The sequence below is a fragment of the Eumetopias jubatus genome, unplaced genomic scaffold (assembly GCF_037043125.1).
Source record: "Eumetopias jubatus isolate StellerSeaLion01/CBP00866 unplaced genomic scaffold, mEumJub1_p1.0 scaffold_8, whole genome shotgun sequence".
In the NCBI taxonomy this organism is placed as follows: Eukaryota; Metazoa; Chordata; class Mammalia; order Carnivora; family Otariidae; genus Eumetopias; species Eumetopias jubatus.
In genome coordinates this window covers 117,498,618-117,524,641 of record NW_028274814.1, presented here as the reverse complement: position 1 = coordinate 117,524,641, position 26,024 = coordinate 117,498,618, and the positions used below count along the sequence as shown (strand labels likewise).

The 26,024-nt window shown below is 43.4% G+C and overlaps 1 protein-coding gene across 1 annotated transcript; it reads left to right on the top strand.

Moving 5' to 3' along the window:
- On the top strand, positions 1-26,024 carry HAL (histidine ammonia-lyase). Its single transcript, XM_028105507.2, has 20 exons — positions 1-576; positions 1,181-1,241; positions 1,348-1,375; positions 1,710-1,784; positions 1,874-1,946; positions 2,051-2,117; positions 2,406-2,443; positions 3,054-3,179; positions 6,657-6,796; positions 8,570-8,617; positions 9,256-9,403; positions 10,160-10,255; positions 10,344-10,402; positions 11,313-11,393; positions 14,213-14,278; positions 14,356-14,521; positions 16,745-16,879; positions 20,562-20,670; positions 20,770-20,839; positions 23,861-26,024. The coding sequence occupies exons 1-20, from the start codon at positions 330-332 to the stop codon at positions 23,999-24,001; spliced, it is 1,974 nt and encodes a 657-aa protein (XP_027961308.1). The 5' UTR covers positions 1-329; the 3' UTR covers positions 24,002-26,024.

The window sequence follows — 26,024 nt, the reverse complement described above, 5'->3', positions numbered from 1 at the left end:
GGGACCCTGAAGGAGAGGCCCCAGCAAGTGACAGCAAGCACTGGGACCCCCAGCACGGGAGAAGCCAGGCCTTGTGTGAGTGGGGCTTCACCAAGCAGCCTGCCTGCACCCCCCTCTCCCGCCCCGAGCTCGGTTGTGAAAACCCAAAGGGACACCGTCTGGCCCTCAATAAATATTTGTCCAATGTGTGGATGAGTAAAGGCAAGAGAGGGGGCGTGTTTTTTCTGGCCGACCACACCTCAGTAGTCACTCCCAGATAAAACTCTCCCTGCCCGGCGGCTGCCACGAACACAGGAGCCTGTGTCGGGACCCCCTCGGGACAGGGAGCCATGCCCAGGTACACGGTGCACGTGCGCGGAGAATGGCTGGCCGTGCCCTGCCGGGACGCGCAGCTCACCATTGGCTGGCTGGGCCGCGAGGCCGTCAGGAGGTACATCAAGAATAAGCCAGACAACGGGGGCTTCGCCTCAGTGGACGACGTGCGCTTCCTCGTGCGCCGGTGTAAGGGCCTGGGCCTGCTGGACCATGAGGACCTGCTGGAGGTGGCCCTGGAGGACAACGAGTTCGTGGAAGTGGGTGAGTGGCCACGTCCAGGCATGCCCAGGAAGGAGGCTCGGCGGCCCTGGCCGTCCCGGGGAAGGTGGGGCTGGCTGTGCGTGAGCACGCACCTGGGAGAGGGGAGGCTTCCCATCCCCGGTTACAGCAAGGCCACGGACCCAGAAACGAACTGACTTCCTAGAATCATGCCCCTAGTAAGCCGCAAAGGCTACATTCGAGCCCAAGACTGCCTGTCTGAATCCCTTTGCCGTTCCAGCATCATTTTGAAGATCCTTCTGCCCTTCAGAAGCACCTCGGCGGACTGGAGTCCAGTGGAATAGACCTAAGGGGTTCGGATTGAAAACAAAATAAAGCTGGGGATGGGGGTGGGGGTCAGGGAGGGGGTTAGATCTTGAACTTCCGTTTAAACCCCTGCCCACACCTGACACCTGCGTCTCTGCCTTTTGCCCTCCTCCTTCGCAAAGAAGCTAAGAGCACTTGAAAACTCCTGAGGTCGTCTTAAAGCAGCCATTTCTGTAGAAGTGAGAGGCAGTGGAAGAGCCCTTTCTTGGCTTACCAGAAATGCCGAATGTGACTCTCCCTTGCGATCCGTAAAGGAGCCTCTCTGGTATTCTCGTTTCAGTTATAGAGGGCGATGCCATGTCTCCTGACTTCATTCCATCACAACCAGAAGGAGTTTACCTGTATCCTTTCCTGCAGGCCGGATGGTCTGCTCTGGGGGCTACTTCTGCCGGGGACCGGGCTGGGGCGTTCTCACACTTCCCAGGGTTTTCCTTTACCTGGCTTCAGATACAGCAAATACCGGGAGCCTGAAAAGGTAAGCTTCAAGCCAACACTCTTTTTGTAAAGAAAATTAAGTTCCCCTTGTTTCAGGAGGGGTAAGGCCAGGAGAATTTATGAGCGAACATGTATCAGTTAGGACAGGGCTTTATCCTGCTCTATGGAGTTAGGAAAAGGCATTATGCTCATTTCTAGCTTTCTTTACTCCGCCTCCTCTTGAGCAAGCTGTCTTTTTCACTAGCACATTAATGTTTCAGAGCAGGGATAAAATCTCTTGAGTGTCAAAATTCAATTCTGCTGGAGGCTTCCCTACGCTGTTGGTGGAGCAGCCAAGCTGCTCAAGCTCATCGGGGTCCCCTTCTTTTGTGCAGTACATTGCCTTAGATGGGGAAAGTCTGACCACAGAGGATCTGGTCAACTTGGGGAAAGGACGCTACAAAATAAAGGTACGGGGGAGGGTGGGGAAGGATGTCCTCTGATCTTTTTCACTGCATATGGGAGTCTTCAACGGGCTCAGCTTTGACCGTTTTCCTAGCTCACCCCAACTGCTGAAAAGAAGGTGCAAAAATCCAGGGAAGTCATAGATAGCATCGTGAAAGAAAAAACTGGTATCCTTTTCTCTTTATGTCATACAGTTCTTTTTATTGACTTTTAAAAAGCGGCCTGCATCTAATGGTACCATGTTTGTTTTTGTTTTGTTTTTTTGTTCTAGTTGTTTATGGTATAACTACAGGTTTTGGGAAATTTGCCAGAACTGTAATTCCTGTCAATAAGCTAGAGTAAGTCTGATTCCCCCCTCCTCAGCACACATTCATATGCCACCTGACCCATCTTTCAACAAGAGAAATAATTAACATTTGCCCCAGTTTCCAAATGAGGAGGATAAAGCTCCTGTTCACTTGCATATGAGTTGGCATTGAAAACACAGGCTTGCTGGTTTCTTCTGTCGCATCACACTGCCTTATTCTGTCCCACCAAAGATTCACCTGTTCTCCCCTTCATTTCCCCAGCTGAAGGGAAACTTTCACTGGGAGGTACCTAAGAGGGGTTTTCCCTTTCTCTTCCAGAGAGCTCCAGGTCAACTTAGTACGTTCACATTCTTCAGGTAAATCATTTCAAACATTAAATGACTTCTAGATCTTGTTTGGTTTGGTGAATAAACTACGGCACAGTGTGAGGCACCCTGTAACAGCCGTGAATAGCTAGTGCCTTCTAAAAACTAGTACCAGTTCTGCCTCAGGTGGGGAAGGAAAGCAGAAATCAAACAAGACCACTTTTCAGCTGAATCTCAGAAAAGGAATGGGCCAAGTAGAGGGATGGGCTTGGGGCAGGAGCATGTATATTGCCATGCCAACAGAATGGTCCATTCAGGGAACGAAGTGAAGTGAATGTGAACTTAGGGAATGTGTTCATCAGGATGAGGTGAGATGGGAAAGTCTGTCAAGAATCCAGGCTGGGTGCTATTCTAAGGGTCTTGGGGAAGGTGGGGCTCACTGAAGCGTTCTAGGAGGAACTGAAAAGGCAAAACTGGGGTTTCCCATTTTTCTAGAAGATGGGACTTTAAGAAGCAGAACAATCAGGAAGGAGAGCAGTCCAAATAGCTGAGTTAAGAAGAGAAAGGTGGTAGGAGACTGGACGGAACTGGAGAAAGATTTGGGAGATGGAGGTAGAAAAGACTGATTTTCTAAGAGAAAAACATCAATTCTGTTTTGCAGGTGTTGGGAAGCCACTAATCCCTGAGAGATGTCGGATGCTCTTGGCCTTAAGGATCAATGTCCTAGCCAAAGGATACAGTGGCATTTCCCTGGAGACCCTCAAGCAAGTTATCGAAGTATTTAATGGTAATGCCATGGGTCCCCAGGCTGACCCTCCGCTGAGGCTGGGCAGGTGCCACAGGTAGACTTGGTTGGTGGATGGCATAGTGAAGAACTAGCAGAGACACGATGACATAAAATAAAGGAGATGAATGGAAATGGGCTTGGAGGCGAGGAGGATAGCTGAGGGGGTGAGGGCGGGGACAGAGGTGCTTACTCCTGCATATCTCCAACTCATTCGTCGTCACCCTTCACTTAGTGTTTGGCATCTTTAAGTCTGGAACAAACCCCTCAAGTCTGTCCCTGAGCTCAAAGCTGGAGAGAACCTTTAATTCAGTGATGCCAGATGTGGTTAGAGAAGTTGCATCAAATCATCTGGGAAACACCATGATTCTTGGATGTCCATCCCAAAGACCATTTCAGTAGTTCTGGTTAGTGCCTAGGAATCTGAAATCTTAATGCTCCCCAGATGGTGGGATAACCAGACTTAAATAACTGAAATTTAACTTCTTGCAAAGATAGAACAGAAATGTAAAGAGGTCAAAGATTTGCTTCTGGACCAGGAAGCCATCTCATGCCAGGACACAATGCAGTTCAGCTCTTCAGAGCTTACTTCTCAGGATAGAAAAAGTCCAACATGGAGACAAGATGTGAAATGCTTGGGAGGCCACTATCCCTTCTCACAGATAAGGATGAACAGTATAGATCAGTGCAGGCTCAGGAAACTCTTTGGGGTGAACGTATATAGGAATATAGGGCACCTCTGGGTACCCAGAGTTCTGAGAATTCCTAGGGTGAACTATGATCTGGAAGCTGGCCTGTTGATGGCACTGCTTTATCCTACCGACATTATTTAGCAGTTGGAAAACATACTGCTATTAGGAGACTGACTTTACTTTAGAAAATAGGGGACTTTTTTTTTTTTTTGTAACAGAATTTCTTCCAAAACAGTACATGTCTGTTTATAAGTGGTGGTGAGGTAGCAGGCTAGGTGCCTAGGTGCCTAGGAATCTGGGCAAAAAAAGAAAAAGAGACTATGTTGCCTATAATTACCTCCTCAGAGAACCCCTGTGAATACTTTGGTGTGCCTTATCCTTCTAGAACATTTTATATTACTTTTCTGATGTAAATATTTACATGTTTCCAAACATTCTCCAATAGCTTTTTTTTTTCCCCCAAATAGCTTTTAATGGCTACACACACTCTTTGGCCAAATGGAAGTCTCTTAATTCCATATTTAGATCATTTCTAACTTGTTTTTAGGAACAAGACTGTAATGAACAACAGCTAGTTCCTGATCTTTAAGATACATTATTACAATTTCTAAAAATGTCTAGGTCTGATTAGAACATGCATAGTAAATGCAGAGGGGTAGAGGACCAAGGAGGAGTAAAAAGTTAAAGGAATAGATAATCCTTATGGGGATGTGGGTTTCAAATCACCTTTCTTCCATACAGCCTGATCTGGATTTTTTCTATGTACAGTGTTCCCCCAACAACCTTCACACAGCAAATCTGAGTTATGTCCTGGCTAAAATCTGTAATGCTTTCCATTATCCTTAGGACAGAGTCTAAACTTAAAAAAAAAAAATTCCTATGATGTACCTTTCATCCTCATGACTTATTCATTCCATAAATGGAAGCCTGGACTCCTCCCAGTCCCCTTCACCCATTTTGCCCAGTGCCCCCACCTCTGTCAACCATCAACTTATTCTCTATGAGTCTTTCTGTTTTTTTGTTTTGTTTTATTTTAGATTCCACATATAAATGAAATCGCCTGGTATTTATCTCTGACTTATTTTATTTAGCGCAATACCCACTGGGTCCATTCATGTTGTCACAAATGGCAAGATCTCATTGTTTGTTATAGCTGAGTAATATTTCAGTGTGTGTGTGTGTGTGTGTGTGTGTGTGTGTGTGTGTGTGTGTGTGTGTACACAACACCTATTCCTTATCCATTCATCTATCAATGGATGCTTGGGTTGCTTTCATATCTAGGCTCTTGTAAATAATGCTATAGTAAACATAGTGGTGGTATATATCTTTTCAAATTAGTGTTTTCATTTTCTTTGGACCCAGTAGGGGAATTACTGGATCATATGCTATCTCTATTTTTAATCTTTTGACATTGCATACTGTTTTCCACAGTGGCTGCACTAATTTGCATTCCCACCGACAGTGCACAAGGGTTCCCTTTTCTCCACTTCCTCACCAACACTTGTTTTTTCTTGAGTTTTTTATTTTAGCCATTCTGCCAGGTGTAAGGTGATATCTCATTCTGGTTTTGATTTGCATTTCCCTGATGATGAGTAATGCTGAGCATCTTTTTATGTGTCTGTTGGCCATCTGTATGTCTTCTTTGAAAAAATGTCTATTCAGGTCCTCTGCCCATTTTTTAATTGGATTATTTGGTTTTTCTGGTGTTGAGTTCTATAAGTTCTTTATGTATTTTGGATATTGACCCCTTATCAGACATATCATTTGCAAACATCTTCTCCCATTCAGTAAGTTGTCTTTTCATTTTGTTGATGATTTCCTTCGTTGTGTAAAACATTTTATTTTGGTATAGTCCCAATACTTCATTTTTGCTTTTGTTTCCCTTGCCTGAGGATCCATATCTAGAAAAATGTTGCTAAGGCCAATATCAGTAATTACTGCCTATGTTTTCTTCTAGGAGTTTTATGGTTTCAGGTCTCACATTTAGGTCTTTAGTCCATTTTGAGGTAATTTTTGTGTATGGTGTGAGAAAGTGGTCTACTTTTCCCAGCACCGTTTATTGCAAGACTGTCTTCCCCATTGTATATTCTTACCTCCTTTGTCATAGATTTATTGACCATATAGGCATAGATTTATTTCTGGGCTGTCTATTCTGTTCTATTGATCTGTGTGTCTGTTTCTATGTTAGTCTCATACTGTTTTGATCACTACACCTTTGTGGTGTATTTTGAATTCTGAGATTGTGATACCTTCAGCTTTGTTCTTTTTTCTCAAGGTTGCTTTGACCATTTGGGATTTTTTGTGGTTCCATACACATTTTAGGATTCTTTGTTTTAGTTTTGTGAAATATGCCATTGGTATTTTGATAGGGATTACACTGAAACTGTAGATGGCTTTGAGTAGTGTGGACATTTTAACAATATTAGTTCTTCCACTCCATGAGCACAAAATATACCAATTTTTTGTGTTGGCTTCAGTTTCTTTCATCAGTGTTTTATGGTTTTCAGAGTACAGGTCTTTACAGTCGAAACTTCAAGTGGCTCACAAGAGATGGCTTTTTGCTACTGGGAGGGTGTCCCTTCCTGCCCGCCCCCCCATACACCTTATTCCCCTCTGCTTTTTTTTAAATAACAGCTCAGCCAGTTCCCTTAAGCATTAGTTGTGCTTGGGAAATTGTCTTTCCCTGGGTATTTGTGCCATAGAGTGATACTAGCTCTTGCTGGGGGAGGCTGGTCTCACGGGCAAAATGAAGATAGCCAGAAGTAACAGGTGCCTCCTTCTCTCCCAGCCTCCTGCCTGCCCTACGTTCCAGAGAAAGGAACCGTTGGCGCCAGTGGGGACCTTGCCCCACTCTCTCATCTTGCTCTTGGGCTCATTGGAGAAGGGAAGATGTGGTCTCCAAAGAGTGGCTGGGCTGATGCGAAATATGTAAGACTTTAATAACAACTTCTGTGTGCAGAAATTTCCCTAGGCTGGTTGCCGGCTGCACATGCACGCTTTATAGCACCGAATCCTTATGGCAGCCCCATAAGGGAGCCGCCATTATCCCTGTTTTATAGATGAATACTGAAGCTTACAAGTCAAACTGGGTAAGGCTCTTAGCTCCCATACTTTACCATCAGGCTTCTGGACTTGGTGGTCACCTTGGTGAAAAGGTACAGTGGCCGGTTGTTAATCCCAGCAATTTATTCTGCAACTAAAACTCTTCTAGTACCTATCCAGAAGGTCACACACTGCTGGGAATTTAAGGAGTTGTAAAACTAAGAGGCTCTTCCAGTGCCTCTCCAGGAGGTCGGTCACACACTGTTGTGAATTTATTGAGTTGCTGGTCTCACGGTGCAACTCCGTGGATCATAGCACTTACTATATGGCCTCTGGAGAGCTGGTTCCATTTTCCCCCAAGCTCCTACCCCAATGGCAAAGCAGAAGGGCTTGTTTTTGATAAAGCTTTAATGTTTTCCTCATCCATATCCAGATTCCATCAGAGCAGCGCAAAGAATTATTTGAAGTGTTATCTCAGGTCAATTGCTGAGAGGTCCCTCAGCGAAGGGGCAGAGGACCAAGGGGGAGAAAGAAGTTAAGGGAACAGATCACCCTTAGGGGAATATAGGTTCCAGATCACCTTTGTTCCCTACGGCCTGATCTTTATTTCTCCGTGTACAGTGTTTGCCCAGCCCCCTTCACACAGCAAATTCCAGCATGTCCTTGGCTAAAGCCTGTAATGCTTCCCATTGTCCTTAGAATTAAGTCTAAACTTAGTGTGGTTTATAAGAGTCTTGTTGGTCAAATCCCTCCCCCTTGGTTCTACAGGAACTGGAGGTTCCTTACAGCTGGAATGTGCTGTGTCAGGGACAGAGGGGCCAGCACATGCTCATTCTTCTCTTCCCCACTCACTCCTGCTCCTCCTTCTGAGAAGTCCTCGGAGAAACTTCCCCCTCTGCTCCTCTGGTTCTTTTGCCTACCCTCCAAATGTCTTTAGCCCCTCCTTTGTGCTCTTCTAGCATCTTACGTGCTCATTTTTCAGCAAACCCCACTCACTTCCTACTTCCTAGAGCACTTGACATCCTTTTACTCTGTAATTGCCCCTGAGCTAGTCTGTCTCAGTTTTTCTAGGCCAGCCCCAGGCCAACGCCCAGAAGAGTCTGGTGTGTAGCAAGTACCCCAGTTAACTTGTGAAATGAACAAAGCAAATGGTGCTGACTCTGTCTTCCTTCCTCCCTAGAGGGTTTTTAGCATAGTGACTGTTTCACTTCTTTTATTTCTGTCAGTGTTTAGATAAGAAGGATGAGGGTGGAGGACTTTCTGGTCAAGCTCTGGAGGCAGAGAATTGAGGACAGTCAGGAACTCAGCCTCAGCACAGTATAGGTGCTCATATGTGCTCAGGAAGCAGCAGGAAAAAAGTGAGTCACTAAGATGGAAGCTGAATACAAAGGACCTAGAAACCAAAATTCAGGGTTGCTTCTGTAGACACTAAGCCCCTGATTTAAGTATAAAAAATAGGTGAAATAGAAATCTGCTTTCAGACTAAAGAACAGAACTAGAGCATAGACCAGAGTAGATGAACAGAATCAATTCACGTAGGTCCAACCTTTTATGAGACAGATCTTTAGGCTTAAGGATATTTTATCGATTCCTTATGAAATCAGAAATAGGTTAGCATTTCACTGGGTACCCATTTTTATCTTTTTAATCATTCTGCAGGTCCTGGAAGCTCATGGATTGAAACCAGTTGTTTTGAAACCGAAAGAGGTAAAGAGATTTGAGGAAAATTTACTCATTTTTACAAGTCTTTATTTATAGACTATTTTCAGTCTTAATATCTGTCTCGCTGGTTTCTTAAATGTGGTTTTCATGTTTGTTAAAAGTTTGTCACTGAAGAAAGGACTCCTCCACGAGCATTCAAAAGATTCTTCATGCCACAGAGGCTTATGGGTTCTCTTACCTAAGAACTTAAACTTCAAATTGGGATCCCTAAGGATCCCTAACAGATGCTGTAGGTCAAAATCCCTCAGGGCGCTCTCAACCAAGTCTTGGACCAGAAATGTCTTAAGCTGTCTTGTCCATAATGTTGACCAGTTAAAGAAAAGCAGCATAATTAGGAGCTAAAGATTTTATATGCAGTCTATACTGGAGGTTCGTTGCTGCCTTGAGAATGGGGATACGTAACAGGTATTTCACTCGCCAGGTTTATACTAACCATTTCACACAGGATGGCACTTAATCTTCCAATGCTTACTAAGCATTCCTGCCCTGCACTTTAGAAAACATAAATAAATGTCATTCAGCTGACTGGTTAAGTCTTCTCTTATGGAAGCAAAAGATATGAAATCAGCTTGTACATGGATTACAATAAATACAGCAAAGGACTTATCTCTTCCTTTCCAAAGGGCCTGGCGCTCATCAACGGGACACAGATGATCACCTCCCTGGGCTGTGAAGCCGTGGAGCGAGCCAGTGCTATTGCGCGCCAGGCAGACATCGTGGCGGCCTTGACCCTTGAGGTGCTGAAGGGCACCACCAAAGCCTTCGATACTGGTCAGCATGGCACTTCTACCGGCTTGCTATTCAGTCAACCAGAGCTGGTTGGGTGGACTGGTCCAGGTCTTTAGACATGAGAGTGGTGGGGGTGGACGGTAGGGGAAAAAGGAAATGCCCAAATGCCTATGGCATACACAATATTGCTACAGCTTCCTCTAAGTGATGCCACATTTGATCTTGAAATGACCACATTTTACGGACGGATGCTGACTCTGGAGTTCACCCAGAATTCTGGATCACCCAGGTCTGACTCCCATCCAACTGTGAACTGTCTTAGGAATCTGTTCACAGGGTTTTAGACCTAGAGTAGGATTAAAGTTGGTCCCCATTAGAAAATTGGGAGGGAAAAACTATAGAAGTTGTAGCTTACTTGGAAAGTGGTGAATTTGAAAGACTCCCTACCATTATATGTAGGACAGAAAAACTGTCTAAAAATGATTGAAAACTGTCAAAAACTGGCCACTGTGGAGGTCCCTTCCATTATGAGCCTAAATCTTTTTAGAGTAGACCCAGGGTCTTGAGTTGAATTCCCAGTGGGCTCAACACATAGTTTGCACTTGGATATTTAAAGTAGAAAAAATGAGGTTGATGAGGAAAATCTTGCTTTTGGAGTTAAGTTTCTAACTGAGTGCTGGTAGGAACCTCTGGGACTTTTGAGGGCTTGTGTCAGCAACGTGGATAATCCTGAACCATCAATGGTAGTTCATTCTAATATGAGAATTGCTCAGACTTCTTCTCCTTCATCAATTCTAGACATTCACGCAGTCCGCCCTCACCGTGGGCAAATTGAAGTTGCTTTTCGGTTTCGGTCACTCTTGGACTCAGATCACCACCCATCTGAAATAGCAGGTCTGGGCATGTTTATGTGAGTGAGCTCATTTGGTGTTGTGTTTTGTGGAAAAATTGATCACGTGTCCCTTGCCATCCCCTTGCACAGAAAGTCACAGGTTCTGTGATCGTGTTCAGGATGCATACACCTTGCGCTGCTGTCCACAGGTAAACAAATTTAAAAAATCGTTTTATTTTCCAATTCAGGGCGGAAATAGAAAAAGAGGAAAGTGTTAAACAGTCATGTAAAAAAAATAAAAAATAAAAAAATAAAAAGTCATGTAATGGTCAGTTACAATCCAAATGTCTTTACTGCCTCTTTTAAAAATTAAGCATATCATACTTCCATTTGTCCTGTCATTGTAGAGTTTCTATTCTCTATGATAAGCTGTTTGTTTCTTTTTGAATTGCTTTGCTCAGTTCTCTTGTACAGAAGCACAAGAGACAACTTGCTGTGTTGGTTTACTGCTGTAGCTTTTAAAAAATTCTTAGTAATCGCATCATCCTAATCAGTTAGTGGAATTTTACTGGTTCTCTCTTTTAGATTCCACAAGAACCAGCCTGACAGAGATGGTCACAGGAAAGGCGAATCATAATTCAAGTGCACATCATTGTTGTACCTTATCTGCATTTAATAAGCAGACATAAACCATCACAAATAAATCTGTGAGGCTTAACTCCGGATTTAAAAAAAATGCAGCAGACCGGAGTTGGCATGAGGTATTCAGCATTGCAGAGGTTATAGCTCGTTTGTGTGTGGCAGTTAGTTGGATGAGAGATTAATGTACTTCTCAAGAATGAAACAATATTTCATTTTGTTCCAGATTCTAGTCCAGAGTGTAATCAAGAATCCTTCCTAGAGTAAACGCCTTCATTTCCTTTGACTCAGCAAGTTCCATTCTAGCTAGTTGATCAAAAACATCTATGGGAAAGAATTGCTAAATTAGCCCTATAGCACAACTAAGTCCCAGGTTTAAAACTTGCTTCCTTGCTATTCTAATATGAATATCAGACTCTGTGTGACAGACACCATTATCAGTGTTTTCAGTGTACTCACTCATTTAATCTTGTATTGTAGGTCCATGGTGTGGTGAACGACACCATAGCGTTTGTGAAGAACATCATTACCACAGAACTTAATAGTGCAACCGATAATCCTGTATCTTTTGACTGCTTCTTACTAAACTGTAATTGTAGAATTCCAGCTGATAATTTTAGATCTGCTGAAGTGATCATCTTGTGTAGCATCTCTGTTCTGTCACTCCATTTCATCGACTAAGTACCTAAGGTTCAGAGGTTAAGTGACTTTCTCTAGATCAGAGCTGGTAAGTGACAGAGGCGGGTCTGTGCACCTAATTTCACTTCAGAGTCTAACATGCTGTGCTTTCCAAATGGACCCATTAAAGGCTAAAGGACCTATTTCCAGCATTGGCAGAGAGGGTTCATGAAGACGTTTGCTGCTGAGATTGCTGATAGAGGATGAAGACATAGGTCACATGTGTGATTGTGGGGACCCTGGGCAGGTTGGCACTGATGCAAGCCTTCTTGGTTCTAGTGACACAGTAAACAGAAGGCAACTTGTTAACACTTACTGAAGTATTGCTCAAAGAGTTATGGCTTTCCTCATCTCAAGTTTTTGTTTTTGACATGGTGTTTCAATCAGTGTTTCCAAATTTTACAAAGAATAGTAAGAATGCTTCCATTTCTCAAAGATGGAGCCCTTCTTTCCTTCATGGTGTGGGTATCGCAGAGCCATCTTATTTCTGCTTTGGAATGTTCTTTGATGGTATAGTTCCCTACAGATGTCAATGTGATCAGTCACGAGTCACACTGGCAAAGTCTTCACAGAGATACTCGATACTGCCTTTGAAGACCACCCAAGCCCGTAGGAATATATTTTTCCTATCCCACATCTGCCTCAGTTCTTAACACTGGAGAAAGTGCTGAGTAGGGGCACCTGGGTGGCTTAGTCATTAAGCGTCTGCCTTCAGCTCAAGTCATGATCCCAGGGTCCTGGGATCGAGCCCCATATCGGGCTCCCCGCTCAGCGGGAAGCCTGCTTCTCCCTCTCCCACTCCCCCTGTTTGTGTTCCCTCTCTCACTGTGTCTCTCTCTGTCAAATACATAAATAAAATCTTTAAAAAAAAATTAAAAAAAAAGAAAGTGCTGAGTTAACAACCCTGGAAGCCATTCCTAGCTGAGGTTAGCAGACAGGTTTCACAGCAGCTGTGTAAGATTTATCCAGTGTGGTTTCTCTGACAAGCTTACTTCAGGATATATGTTTTATGTCCTCAGTGTCAGGTTATTTTACAGTTAAGTCAGACCCACACTAAATAATTCTCAACTCACTCACCCCAACACCACTCCACCCCTCCCCCCCCACAATGGAGTAGTGCTTTCATGAAGTCTATGTAAGTCTTGCCTCATCTATCAGTGCTTGTAAAGGAGAGATACCCATCCTACACTTACATAATTTAGACTTTTTTTTTTATCTGAGAGAGCGACTGAGAGCGTGAGAGAGAGAGTGAGAGAGCATGAGCAGGAGGGAGGGGCCGAGGGAGAGGGAGAAGCAGACTCCCCACTGAGCAGCGAGCGGGATACAGGACTTGATCCCAGGACCCTGAGATCATAACCTGAGCTGAAGGCAGACGCTTAACCAACTGAGCCACCCAGGTGCCTTCATAATTTAGACTTGAAAGGGTATCTTATATAGTAAAAACAAAGAGTATATATATATAAAGTAAAAATCCATTAAATTAGTGGATATGGGAGAAGGATAATTCCTCACTACATTCTTCTCCCACCACTTGCCCCAGCAAAAATTTCGGCCAAAAGTACTTTCCTTTCTCAATTAAAGATTAATTATTGATGAATTTCCAATAAGGTAATATTTGGGAGTTCTCCTGCAATACTGGTGTTAGTTGAAAGAATATTCTTCTCAATTTTTCTATTGTAGATATAAAGTACCTATCACACAGTTGCTAAATGTTATGGAAGCTAAATTCTAATTATCATAATCTGATAGCCAACAAACAAATTTGGAACAGCTGGAGAACTGAACATGCTTAAGTTCTAAGTAGGTGCAGAGGTTATTTGCTATAAGGATTCAGAGAATGGAGAGAAAACTAGGGCCTGTGTCTGGGGGTGGGTTAGTGGAGACGAGCCAGCGCTGGGCCTAATAGGCTCATGGTTATATGTACCGAAAAGGGTAACTCCCAATTTGATGAAGTTAATGTAATACATTACATTCCAAAGAGCATCTCTAGCTCTTTGGAAGTCAGAACCTTTCTCACACAGAGTCAATTCCTAGCTGATAGATAATAAATATTCTTTAGTCCAGTAGGTATAAATCAGCCCTCTGGAATCTTTAAGAAGGGTCTGTTACCGCCTTTGTCTGGGTGCCTGTTGTTCTAAGTGAAGTGCCTGATAGAATGGAATGATCCTTGAGGGCGTTAATATGCAGTGAGTCTAAGTTCCTACTTAGATGGGTTTGCAACAGCCTATTGGCCGCCATTTGCTATGGATGCTGCTGCAGGATCACTGAGTAGAGAGCTTGAAAATCTTCCCAGAGTTGATTGTTCCAGACAATTTGGTGGTTGCTCATCAGCAGTCTTCCACTCAGCAAATTCTTCTACCAAGCACAAGTTCACATTGCCCTCTGAAGAAATAGAACTGGTGTTCTGGTCTCTGTTCTTAGTTTCAGATACAAACTTTTTGAGGGAAAGTACTAACCACTAGACTATGATAGTTATGGTGTTTGAGAATCTCTAATTTCTGAAAAAAAATTTCATGTTCCATGTTTCCTTGGCCCCCAGTTAGGTAGGTGTACATGATTCATCTTTAAGGTTTTGGGTATTTGTTTTGTTGTTTTTGTTTTTGTGTCCTTTTATGTCAACAACGTGTAGACTCTCCTTCCCTCCTCCCGTATTTGTACAAGGGCTACAAGTGTTAAAAATTAGCCTTAACCTGTTTTGCAAGATGGTTTTTGCCAGCAGGGGAGAGACTATTTCTGGAGGAAACTTCCATGGTGAATACCCAGCCAAAGTAAGCTTTTTAGAATTGTTCCTGACCCTGAAAGCATATTCCAATTTAAGCCAACTGAATTGAGATACTCTTTCTAGGCCCTAGACTATTTGGCCATTGGAGTCCATGAACTTGCTTCAATTAGTGAAAGAAGAATTGAAAGGCTCTGTAACCCCTCTCTCAGCGAGCTGCCTCCCTTCCTGGTGGCTGAAGGTGGTCTGAACTCTGGGTTTATGATTGCACATTGCACCGCCGCAGCGCTTGGTAAGAATACCGCCCAAGAATACTGCCTGTTCCCCAGAACACAAGCCGGCCCATTTCATCTGAAAGTCACATTTTGTGCTTGAATGAGATCTTTTTGCCTACCTCATTTGCATCCTGCCGGTCTCGATACAAATGCAGAAGAGAAGTCTCTTTAGAAAAAAACTAAATAAAACCTAAACAAAGCTAGACTGAAACATAATAATACCCTAATAAGTTTGTAAATGATGAGGTTTCCACAATTTCTCTGTAGGAAGCAATTTGATATCAGATAGGAACTTCATCTTTGTAGCTTTTTCCCTAATCTCAATTTGAAGACTATCAGAAGGAAAAAGACAAAGATATCTACAATTATTGGCAAAACTTGAACTGACCTGAATGATTAAGCTTTGGGTACATTCTATTAGGTATACCAACCACTAAGAACATAAATATGTGATTACAATGTGCAAAAATGCTTATAAGAAGATGCCCTCCATGAAAACTGAGCTTCAGTGTAGCTGATTTCTGACTCAAAACTGTGAGTAACACAACAGGGTCCGGTACAAAGGACGTGCTAAGAGCTTCATTTATATTTGCTCACTTAATGGTCACAACAATACCACGAGGTGTGTACTATTATTACCTCCATTGCACCGATGATCTGAGAAGTGACTTACCCAACACTGGACAACTAGTAAGTAGAATTGAATTCAAACGCAGGCATTTTGGTTCTCAAATCTGTGCTCTCACTTCAATTAACGTGGATCTCATTTTAATCCATACTTAATCCTAAAATATGGTTGCCAAATTTAACAAATAGAAATGCAGGATGCCTAATTAAATTTGAATTATTCGGGACGTACTTGTACTAAAAAATTGTTTTTATCTGAAATTCAAAGTTAACTAAACATTCTGTATTTTTTTTAGGCAAACCTACCCAAGAGGCAGGAGAACATGTGCTTAATTAAGAGCATAGACTCTAGGTCCAAATTCCAACTCTGCCATTTATCAGGAGTGTGATATGGAGCAAGTTTCTTAATCCTTTTACTCTCAGTTTACTCCTCTGTTAAATGGGGGTGATAAATTTACCTAATGGGACTGATTTGAGGATGAAATGAATTAATGCATATAAAGCCTTAGAACTGTGCCTGGCCATGTTGTAAGCACTAAATAAATATTAGTTGCTATTAATATTACTCCCAACCCCTTCCTCACCAAGGAAGCTTCACTTGAATGTGTTTGGCTTTCCCTAAACTGCCTATTGAAGTTGTTCAACTTGCTTTCATTATAATGAAATGGGTAGTTTTCTTTTTCGGGGCATGTAACTTCTCTTTCTGAACGGACCACAGACTGCGTATCCATATAAGCAGGTTTAGGGTCCCAGGACTGGGAACTTACAGTGCTTGAAACCTGGGGAGTTCTGGGAGGACCAGGACGAGCCGACCACCTGGTCTGCATCGCTAGATTATCTCAGGATCCTTTATAGCGTAGAGAACAACTGAAGCCTCACCCAGCCACTCTCGGGAGCAAAAATGTAGGGGAGAAAACTCTCTCCGTGGCTTCTGGAGCCGGGGAGGAGGTCTGGAATCTAGGTCCTCCATACTTAATGTGTTGTCCTCGAGCCAAGAATCTGGCCATCCACTGAGAGTTTGTTAGAAGAGCAGAATCTCCGGCCCCACTTGAAACTCGACATTTGCATATTGACAAGATGGAGTGAGTCATATGCACAATAAAGTTTGATCTAGGCCATTTCTAGAATTTCCCCCACCTCCCCAAGATATGTCTGGCAGTCATGGAGCCCTCTGTCATCCCTGGACAGTCTGAGCTGTGAAATCTCCTTGGTCAAAACCTGTGGGCCTGGTCTCCATCCCCAAATAACCACCCTGAATTCTAATGCCTCCTCTGGTGACACAGTCAGTCCATTGTTCTCGAGTACTTGGAAAAGCCCATCACTTCTTTTTTTTCCCTATTCTCCCCAGCATGCTAAACGCTTCCAGTGTTTTCAACGAGGCTTTGTAATAGGGTTCCTATCTGGTCTTACCTCAGAACTCACTATTCCCTCCTTTTCAATTTGATATATACCCAACCTGTTTCCTTTTCCCCAAATAACTTTGGACCATCCGGTGCTTCGATGACAACCAAGAGCTCCTGGAGAGGAAACTCCATGCTGTCAAACACATTGGGAAGCCAACGTGGCAATTTTTCCTATTAGCAGCATACTTACCTTGCACTGGCCTCTTGCAGTTTCTGAGAACAAGGCTCTGTGCCACCCCTCGTCTGTGGACTCTCTCTCCACCAGCGCTGCCACGGAAGACCACGTCTCCATGGGAGGATGGGCAGCAAGGAAGGCCCTTCGGGTCATCGAGCACGTGGAACAAGGTAAACCCAGCCAGTCTGGGACGGCGAGCCTCACTGATAAACGACTACATCTGCGATCCTCAACATAGGATCCCTACTGGCGGATCCCTACTAGCAGCATCGGCATCACCTGGGAACTTGTTAGAAGGGCAGATTCTTAGGCCCGGCCCCAGACCTGCTAAATCAGAAACTCTAGAGAAGAGAGCAGAACCATCTGGGTTTAACAAGTCTTCCAGGTGATTCTGAAGCTCGCTGAAAATTAAGAACCACACCTGCTGTCTAAGCAGGTTCACTGGTTGGCTTAATTTTTTAAACAATTGAAAACATATTCAAAAGTGGAGAGATTAGTACCATGAACCCTCCTATACCCTGACTCAACAAGCACATTTGCTTCATTTTTTTCCTTGACTTTTCTTATTTTCACGCAAATCCCATGACATTATTTTCTTCCCTTAAATATGAATCCTTTTTTTAACCACCATGATGCCATTATCATATCGAACAAAAATCAACAGTAAGTCTTGGCATCACCGTTGAATACATATTCAAAATTTCCCAATTATCTCAATGCCTGCATAGTGGGTTTGTTCAAATCTGGATTCAAGGCTCACATTTTAAATTTGGTGGTCAAAGTTTCAAGCTTCTTTTCGTCTAGAACAGTTCCCTCTCCCTTTTTTTTCTTCATGCTATTGACTAGTTAAAAAGACAGGTCAGTCTTCTGTTAGGGACTGACATTCTGGATTTACCTTTTACCCTCCTTGTGGTGTTACTTTTAACTTGTTCTCTGCATGTTATCTCTGTCCCCTGCATTTTCTGGATGTTGTGGAAGACTTAACAAGATTCAGATCCGTATCTTACTTATCCGTATCTACTTATCGTAGATAAGTTTCTAGGGTGGAGCTGTATTAGGCCAACCTCTCCCTGCCTTCTTAATTACTGCTTGTTTGCTTTTTTTAAAGATGAATTGCCTTCCTTTAGGCATTGTTATCTAAGCTACCAACTTTTTGCAACTGTATCAGAAGCTGTTGGATGACAAAAGAATATCACTACAGTAATGCCCCCCCTTATGGAGGCTGGGAGGATGTTCCAAGCCAAGACCCCCCCCCACCCCGTGGATGCCTGATACCACGGGTAGTACCAAGCCCTTTGTATACCATGTTTTTTCCTATACATACATACTATGATAAAGTTTATAAATCAGGCACAATAAGAGATTAACAAGAGTAACTAATCAAATAGAACAATTATAACAATATGTTAAAATATGTTAGGTGAATGTGAACTCTCTCAAAATACCTTACTGTACTTTACTCACCCTTCTTGTGACGATGTGGGATGACAGAATGCTTACGGGGTAAGATGAAGTGAGGAGAATGATGCAGGTGTTGTGAGGTAACTTTAGGCTACTCTTGACTTTCTGATGATTGTCAGAAAGAGGAAAATGATGAATCATCAGAAGGCTCACCTGCTGCCAGACCATGGTTGATTGTGAGCAACCAAAACAGCAGAAGGTGAAACAGCAGATAAGCAAGGACTAAGGTATTTTAAGATACATGTGGGAGAGTTAAGTGCTCTTATTATTGAGATATAATTTACATACCACACAATCACCCATTTAAATTGTACACTTCAGTTGTTATTAGTATATTCACAGAGTTGTGCAATCACTACCACAAATTAATTTTAGAACATTTTTATCCCCCCCCAAAAAAACCTTATACCCTTGACCTATCATTCTCCCATTCTCCCTACCCCACCCTGCCCCCAGGCTTAGGCACCCATGGATGTACTTTCCCTCTCTGTGGATTTGCCTATTCTGGACATTTCATATAAATGTCATACAATATATGGTTTTTTGTAACTGGCTTCTCCCAGTCAGCACAATGTGTTCAAGGTTCATCCATGTTGTAGCATGTGTCAGCATTTCATTCCTTTTTTATGGCCAAATAATATTCTGTTTTATGGCTATACCACATTTTGTTTATCCATTCATCAGGCGAGGAATGTTCAGGTTTTGTCCACTTTTTGGCTAATATGAACACTGCTGCTATGGACATTTGTGTACAAGTTTTTGTGCAGATGTATATTTTCATTTCTCTAAAGTGGAATTGCTGGGTCACATGGTAACTTATGTTCATCTTTTTGAGGAACTGCCAGACTGTTTTCCAAAGTGGCTCTACCATGTTACATTCTTATCAGCAGTGTTTGAGAGTTCTGATTTTTCCACATCCTCACCAACACTTTTTATTATTATCTGCCTACCATCGTGTGTTCCTAATGTCCCCATTGAACATGCTGCTCTGGCCAAAAGCTTAAGGAGTCACCCTTGTCAGTTCTCAGATCTTCTATCCAGCTCATCAGCAAATCAACCTTACCATCAAAAGACACCAAATCAAGGCTCCATCATCTCCTTTTGACTGGTCTTGTTTTCACTACTGTTCTTCTACAGTCACCACGTATGATAACCAGGGTGAGGTTCTTAAAATGTAATTTTGACCACATCATGTTCCTGCTGAAAATATGCCAATGACTTCCTTCTGCTCAAAACAAAATCCAGCCCCCTTCCTGTAGCCTACAAGGATCATGTGTGATCTGGCTTCTGGCTCTTACTGACACCTCTCTCCATTCCATTCCCTACACTAGAACCATGGTGTTATTCTTGTACCCGCCAAGGACACATCGCTACCTCAACCCCTGGGTCCTTGCTGGCCCCTCTGCCTGCAACAGTGTTCCCCTAGGCCTTCACGCAGTTCGCTTTTTCACTCCACCTTGGTAGCTGTGCAGATTTCATCTCAGATGTCTTCCCAGTCCACCCCAGCTCAACTTCTTGAAGTTTCCAATTCCTTATGCATAAAGTGAGGGCACTGCACTAGAAGATGTGAAGTTTCTTCCAGGTCCAAAATGGATTCCATTACTTAATCCCCTCCCACGGTGACTGTCTGTACTCACCAGAGTTTGGAGTGTGCTTCATAAATTTTAAGAAGTCAAATGTTTTTAATACTCCGTTTCAGTTGACCATGTGAATGGTTTGATCACCTTGAAGCTTCTAAATTATTTTCTTGGCAAATAACGGGATCCAAATGTACAGAGATTTAGATTTCAGTATTCAAAGTTGATAGCAAGGTATGGTACATTTAATAAGAGTTCTTAACTAGGGAAAAAAAAAACATGGTAAAGACTGTTTTGTCAAGAAACCTAAAGTTGGTAAGATACCCATTTCTACAATTTCAGTTTTAGTGGGCTTGGGAGCCTCTGAGTTTGAAGGCTTAAAAGGAACATTATAGAATTATCCAGCTCAACGGAAGATTTGCTCATTCACTGACTCCTTCAGTCCTTTGATGAAAGTCTATGTGCCAGGTATTTCAGGCCAAAGGGAAACAGCAAGACTAAAAACAAATGGACATTTACACAAAGGTAGAAGTAGGACACAGATGCCATCCATCTTGATCAAACGAAGGAAGAAGGAGAGAACTAAGACATTTACCTGGATAGCACTGCCCTTCTCAACATTTAAGATACAGCCAAGGGGGTAGAAAAGCAAATTTTAAATGGTAACCAAATACCAAGGCAGCTTCATTTTACCAATAGACAGAGAACTGACCACCTCTGAGTTGGCTAGAGTTGGCTGTCAACTTCCATGCGAGTGACATCCCCCCAGCATGAAGTCAGCCTCAAACAGCTGTACCCTCCACCTTTCTTGTAGTGCTGGCCATCGAGCTTCTTGCAGCCTGCCAGGGCATAGAGTTTCTACGCCCCCTCAGAACAACCACTCCTCTGGAGAAGGTCTATGACCTGGTGCGCTCTGTTGTAAGGTAAAGTCCAACAGGTCCCTGGATGTGACATCATTTCAGAACTGTGAACCTTGGCAGCAGTTCATGTTTGGCTGATAGTTTGATGTGCTTTCTCGGTAGGCCCTGGATAAAAGATCGCTTCATGGCTCCAGACATTGAGGCTGCTCACAGGCTGCTTGTAGAGCAGAAGGTAAGTTGGCCACTTGGCTTACTTCTTAGTTTTGGGTCATTATGGGAAAGCCAAGTGGGAGTGGGGACTGAAGAAATATTGTCTTACTCTCGTTTCCTGTCTATTCCTTGGACGTGAACAAAAAGGAACTTAAGCAACTTCCAAGGCAACTAAAACGCTATTTGATAAACTCTTAAGTGTCCCATGTTGCATCCAAACATTGACTATCTAGCGATTAGAAACTGAAATGACTTTAAATGGAGTGTGGGACAGGTATTCATGGGGGAGAAAATGTGATGAAAGGTTAATGGATCCCCTTCAAGAATATTGTCTTTCGTTCAAAAGCATGTTCTCTTTCCGTGATGCTATCACCACCACCTCCAACTGGCCCAATGACTAAACAGACCTGAAGACAAAACAAAGCCCCAGGGTTTACTTCAAAGGTCTGTGGGTCTGTCTAGCGCTGTGGTGTGTCCTACCCCATCACCCTGGGTGAGATACGGGTTCTCTTTACTGCTTATTTCCTCTGGCTTCATTGACTATAGATTTATCCAACAGAGTCAGATGCCTCAGAGGCTGACTCATTTTTTAAATATATTCTTTAAAGTTCTTTGACCTTTTGTTGTAATTTGTGGGTATCATGTTCTCTAGAATTTCTTGATTTCCCTTGGAACCATTGCTCTGCTCTTGGGGAACGATTTTTCCCTTTGATCTTCTTACCTGTCATTCCTAAGTTGTCCCCGACACCCTTTGAGGGGAAGCCCCCCATGTGCCGCCAACTTTGGTGCTGGTAGAGAGGTGTGTGAGGGGTTAGCCTTTTTTATTAATTAAAATATACCTGACATATAACATTATATTTGTTTCAGGAGTACAACAGAATGATTTGATATCTGTGTATTTTGCAAAACGATCACCACACTGCCTAGTTAACATCTGTACATAGTTAGAATTTCTTTCTTCTTGTGACGAGAACTTTTAGGATCTACTCTCTTAGTAACTTTCAAATATACAATACAGTCTTATTAACTCTAGTCCCCCTGTTGCATATTCTATCCCCAGGACTTGTTTATTTTAAAACTGGAGGTTTGTACCTTTTGACGCCGTGTACCTGTATCGCTCACCCTCTGCCCCCCGCCTCTGGCAACTGTCAGTCTGTTCTCGGAGTTCCATTTGTTGTTGCTGCTGCTGCTATTTAGGTTCCACATACCATACAGATCACACAGTCTCTGTCTTTCTCTGACTCATCTCACTTAGCATACTGCCCTCACAGCATTCAGGTTGTCACAAATGCCAAGAGTTCCTTCTTCTTTATGATTGAATAATACACACATTGTCTTTATCCGTTCATCTGTTACTGAAACCCAAATTCGGCTGCCAATCCCTTGAAAGACCAGTATTCAAGAGATGAGTTTTGGTGGGAAAGGAATAGGAGCTCTATTCAGGAGGCGGGCCCCCTGGGGAGAAGGTGGACTCTTGTCCCAAAGCCCACTCCTGGTTTCTGCCGGGCGCAGAGATATTTAAAGGGCTTAATCAGCGAAGGGAGTACATCGGTCTGTGACATTTCTTGCTGATGTGCAGACTTGGTGATGTCAGCTGCCGGGTTATCTTGGTGCTTGGCGGTTGTGCAAGAAGTTCTAGTTTTTTGGTGCCCAGGGGTGGAGGTCAGTTGAGCAAGGAGGTCTGGTTCCTTGGTACCCAGAGGTGACGCAAGAGTGTTCTGTTCTTTCTGCAAAGGAGGGCCAGAGCTACAGATGTACAAAGGGAAAGGAAACTCACTTATGTGTGTGACCTTAAAAAAGAAAAACATTTTGATAAAGATTGCTGGGCTAATCAGAAAGCCAAGGCGGCTTCCAACAGACTAGCTGGCCTCTGGGGCCTGGGAAAGTTCTGGTCCTTCATTCCCCAAGGCCGGAGGTCTGCAAATCTCAAAGAAAGTCAGTTAATACTGTAACACATCAAGGGCCTTAGGTCAGCAAGCAAGAAGTGTGCTACCTCGACTCAGGTTAATGCTTAAGACCGGCTGGAGGGCGGCTCTACATCCGTCAGTGGACCCTCAGGGGGCTTTCATGTCTGGCTGTTCGTAAATAAAGCAGGAACGACCGTGGAGGTGCAGGGATCTTTTTGAGGAAGTTAGCCTTTGCAAGGATACACTTTCTAAGGTAATACAAAGGATAGGAAATGCTCCTTGGTTGTTAGCCGCAAGCTGATAAAAAGCAGCTGTCAATCAAAACCAGGACCTGAACCTGAGAAGACTGGATGCCTGAAAGAGAATAGGCTGGTGGGTGGAGCTACCGAGCAAACAAGGGCCTGAAGCACTGCTTCTTACGCCGTCTTGTGCATATGAATCTCCTGGGGGTCTGGTTCCAGGGGAGGCCGATGCTGCTGGCCCACAGGTCACACCGGGAGCAGTAAGAGTGTAAGGAAATAGAGCACCTGGGTGGCTCAGCCGGTTAAGCGTCTGCCTTCGGCTCAGGTCGTGATCCCGGGGTCCTGGGATCAAGTCCCGCATCAGGCTCCCTGCTTAGCAGGGAATCTGCCTCTTCCTCTGCCCCTCCCCCAGCTGGTGCATGTGCTCTCTCTCTCTTTCTCTCTCTCTCTCACAGAAATAAGTAAATAAAATTAAAAAAATTTAAAAAGAGTGTAAGGAGTAGAGCACATGCACCATGGAGACCCGGCAAATGAGGAAATCCATTGCCTATTCAAAGGTTGTTTTTGAAAACGCACATTCATACCTCTGAGCAACTTTCCTTAATTCTGTCCACACTGAATTGTCCAGGTTTCGTTTGTGTGTTGGCTTGTTTTGCTTCCGAAGAGTAAGTAGCTGAAAACTTTAGAAAGGCTTTGGACTTTGTATTTTGAAAGCTGTTAATGCAACCAAAGACTAATTGACACAGATCATGTGTCAAGTGGCTCATAATGAAAGCAAGCAAACAGCTGCTACGTTCCTACTCAGGTCTAGACGTTTTGATTGGATGAAGCTGATGTTTACGGGCATGTGAGAACAATGTCATCAACATTCTGACTCTGTTTTATCCTTCTCAGGTTTGGGAGGTCGCTGCACCATATATTGAAAAATACAGAATGGAACATATTCCAGAATCCAGACCTGTTTCTCCAACAGCCTTTTCACTGGAATTTCTACATAAGAAATCCATCAGAATTCCAGAGTCCGGGGATCTTTAATGGGCTTTGTCATAGATTAGCAGATCAGAGGGTCCTTGGTTGAACAGCAAGCAATATTATGCTGAAGAGGCCTGAGGACTTTCCTAAGTAGATCAATCCATTATATTGTTCAGTTCTGCTAAAACCTCCTTTGCTTAGGCTGGTGACAGCATTGAAGTTGCTCACCCTAGCACTGTGTTCTTGTTGACCTGGTTTGAAACACAGAAGCTGTTTTCAGATTATAGGAGTTTTCTTTCTTCCTTAACAGTATCAACAGGCCACAGGCCATTTAACATTATTTGAACTCAAATTTTGAAACAGATTGATGATATTCTTTTCCAAAAACATTAGACTATGAAACTTTTTTTTTTATGGTTTGAAAAGCTCTCCACCAGAAAGCTTGGGCTATTTGAATTATACCACGATATGATGAATGTTCCTTACGAGGCCTTGATCAACAACTTCTTCTGAAGTCATAATTTGTCCTGAAGCTTCTCTTTCTTCTATTAATTGCATCATAGTCTAGTCAGTAGGTCCAACGAGGTTTTGCATAAAGGATTGCTATTGGAGTGGCCCTCAGTGATATTTATCAAATATCACTATACATCGCAAAAAAAAAAAAAAAAAACTCAGATGCTTAAGCTGGAGTTAGAGGTTAGTATTACTACCTTCTTACTATGTGTTAGTACTTTATTCACAGTCCTATAACAACCCTGCATTAAGAAGCCTCCTGTCCCACAAATAAGGAATCTTATGTTCAAAGGTAACCAACCCCTTCTCTGTAATGGTAATCCTTAAAAGGAGGAACTATTGACAAAGGTCGATGGGGCCCTGGGATGTGTTACCCAATCTGTTTTTTCCTCAAAAAAGAAGGCAACGGACCATTTGGGATCATCTGGATGAAAGATGGGTCGGATGAGCTCTTGGCTTCCCAAAGGCTAACTGTGACTTCGCACCTACGTGTGCAAGTGCATGCAAGGCATTCCAAGGGCGGGAGCCTGGGACCACGGCTCTAACATCTACAGTAGCCCGAGGAAAGAACATACACACTTGCCAGCTTGCTGACCCACTTCCAGCCTAAAATGGGTCCAATGGTATATTTCACAATAGGGTTTCACTCCTTAGCTGGCACCCCGTCCCCAGGAAAAGTGGAGACTGAAGTGAAAACCGCTGCCTACAGCAATTCAGTGATCGAAAATGGGCTGAGGAGCCTATTTACGGAAAGGCCCTTCTGGGACGCTGTCCTTTGCTAAAATGTCAACAGGCACGAATGAGATTTCTTCGTGCTTAGCCACGAAGCCCAGTCGAGCCAGTAAACCCAGCGGTCTGGTGGCAGCTCTTCACAGCAGTCTGGGGAGGGCTGGATCCCCACAGGCCTCTACGGTCTTCCGGGCACTTTCTGATTGAGTCTTCGAGACAGCTCTCTGACAAACGGATTATCACATGCCTCCAAGAGAATGTCAAGGTAAATGTGGAATAAATCACGTCTCTGTTGTCTTATGTCGTCACACTGGTCTTAGATTTTTATTACAAAGTTGAGCGCCTCTTCAGGGAAAGGCTACTCTAGCTGCAGTTAATCAGGTTTCTGAAAGGTTTAGTCAATGAATATTAGCCCATCGCCACGTGTCTTTAGAAAGTGTGGTTGATTCCTTTCTCCTTCCCGTGGAGTAGCAGCAAGGATTAGAGGCATCTCGATTTCCTCCCAGCAGGCTCACCCGGGCTTCTTCCACTGCTGTCTCAGGGCAGCCAGAGGGCGAGTCCCAAAGCATTAGGCCTGATACACTTCTACAATGCCACACATGCTAATGTCCTGTTGGCCAAAGCAAGTCACCCTTTCCAGCCCAAGCCAGTCTGGGAGAGTAATCCACAATGGCATTGGCATGTGATTTGCGGTCCGCTACTGTAACAATCTACCATGTACATAAAATCAAACATAGAACCTGAAAAATTCAAGACACTTTTCATTACTACTTTAAACTTGAGTCTTATCTTTTTATCTGGTCACTGGATTATTATCGTTTTATTAAACCTTCTCATTATCTCA

What these genes read in the sequence shown, in the direction of transcription:
- HAL (XM_028105507.2), top strand. Translation starts at nt 330, where the DNA reads ATGCCCAGGTACACGGTGCACGTGCGCGGAGAATGGCTGGCCGTGCCC. An exon ending in ATTCCTGTCAATAAGCTAGA is followed by an intron (nt 2,118 to 2,405) that starts GTAAGTCTGATT and finishes TTTCTCTTCCAG; the next exon opens with AGAGCTCCAGGTCAACTTAG. An exon ending in ATAGTGCAACCGATAATCCT is followed by an intron (nt 11,394 to 14,212) that starts GTATCTTTTGAC and finishes CTGTTTTGCAAG; the next exon opens with ATGGTTTTTGCCAGCAGGGG.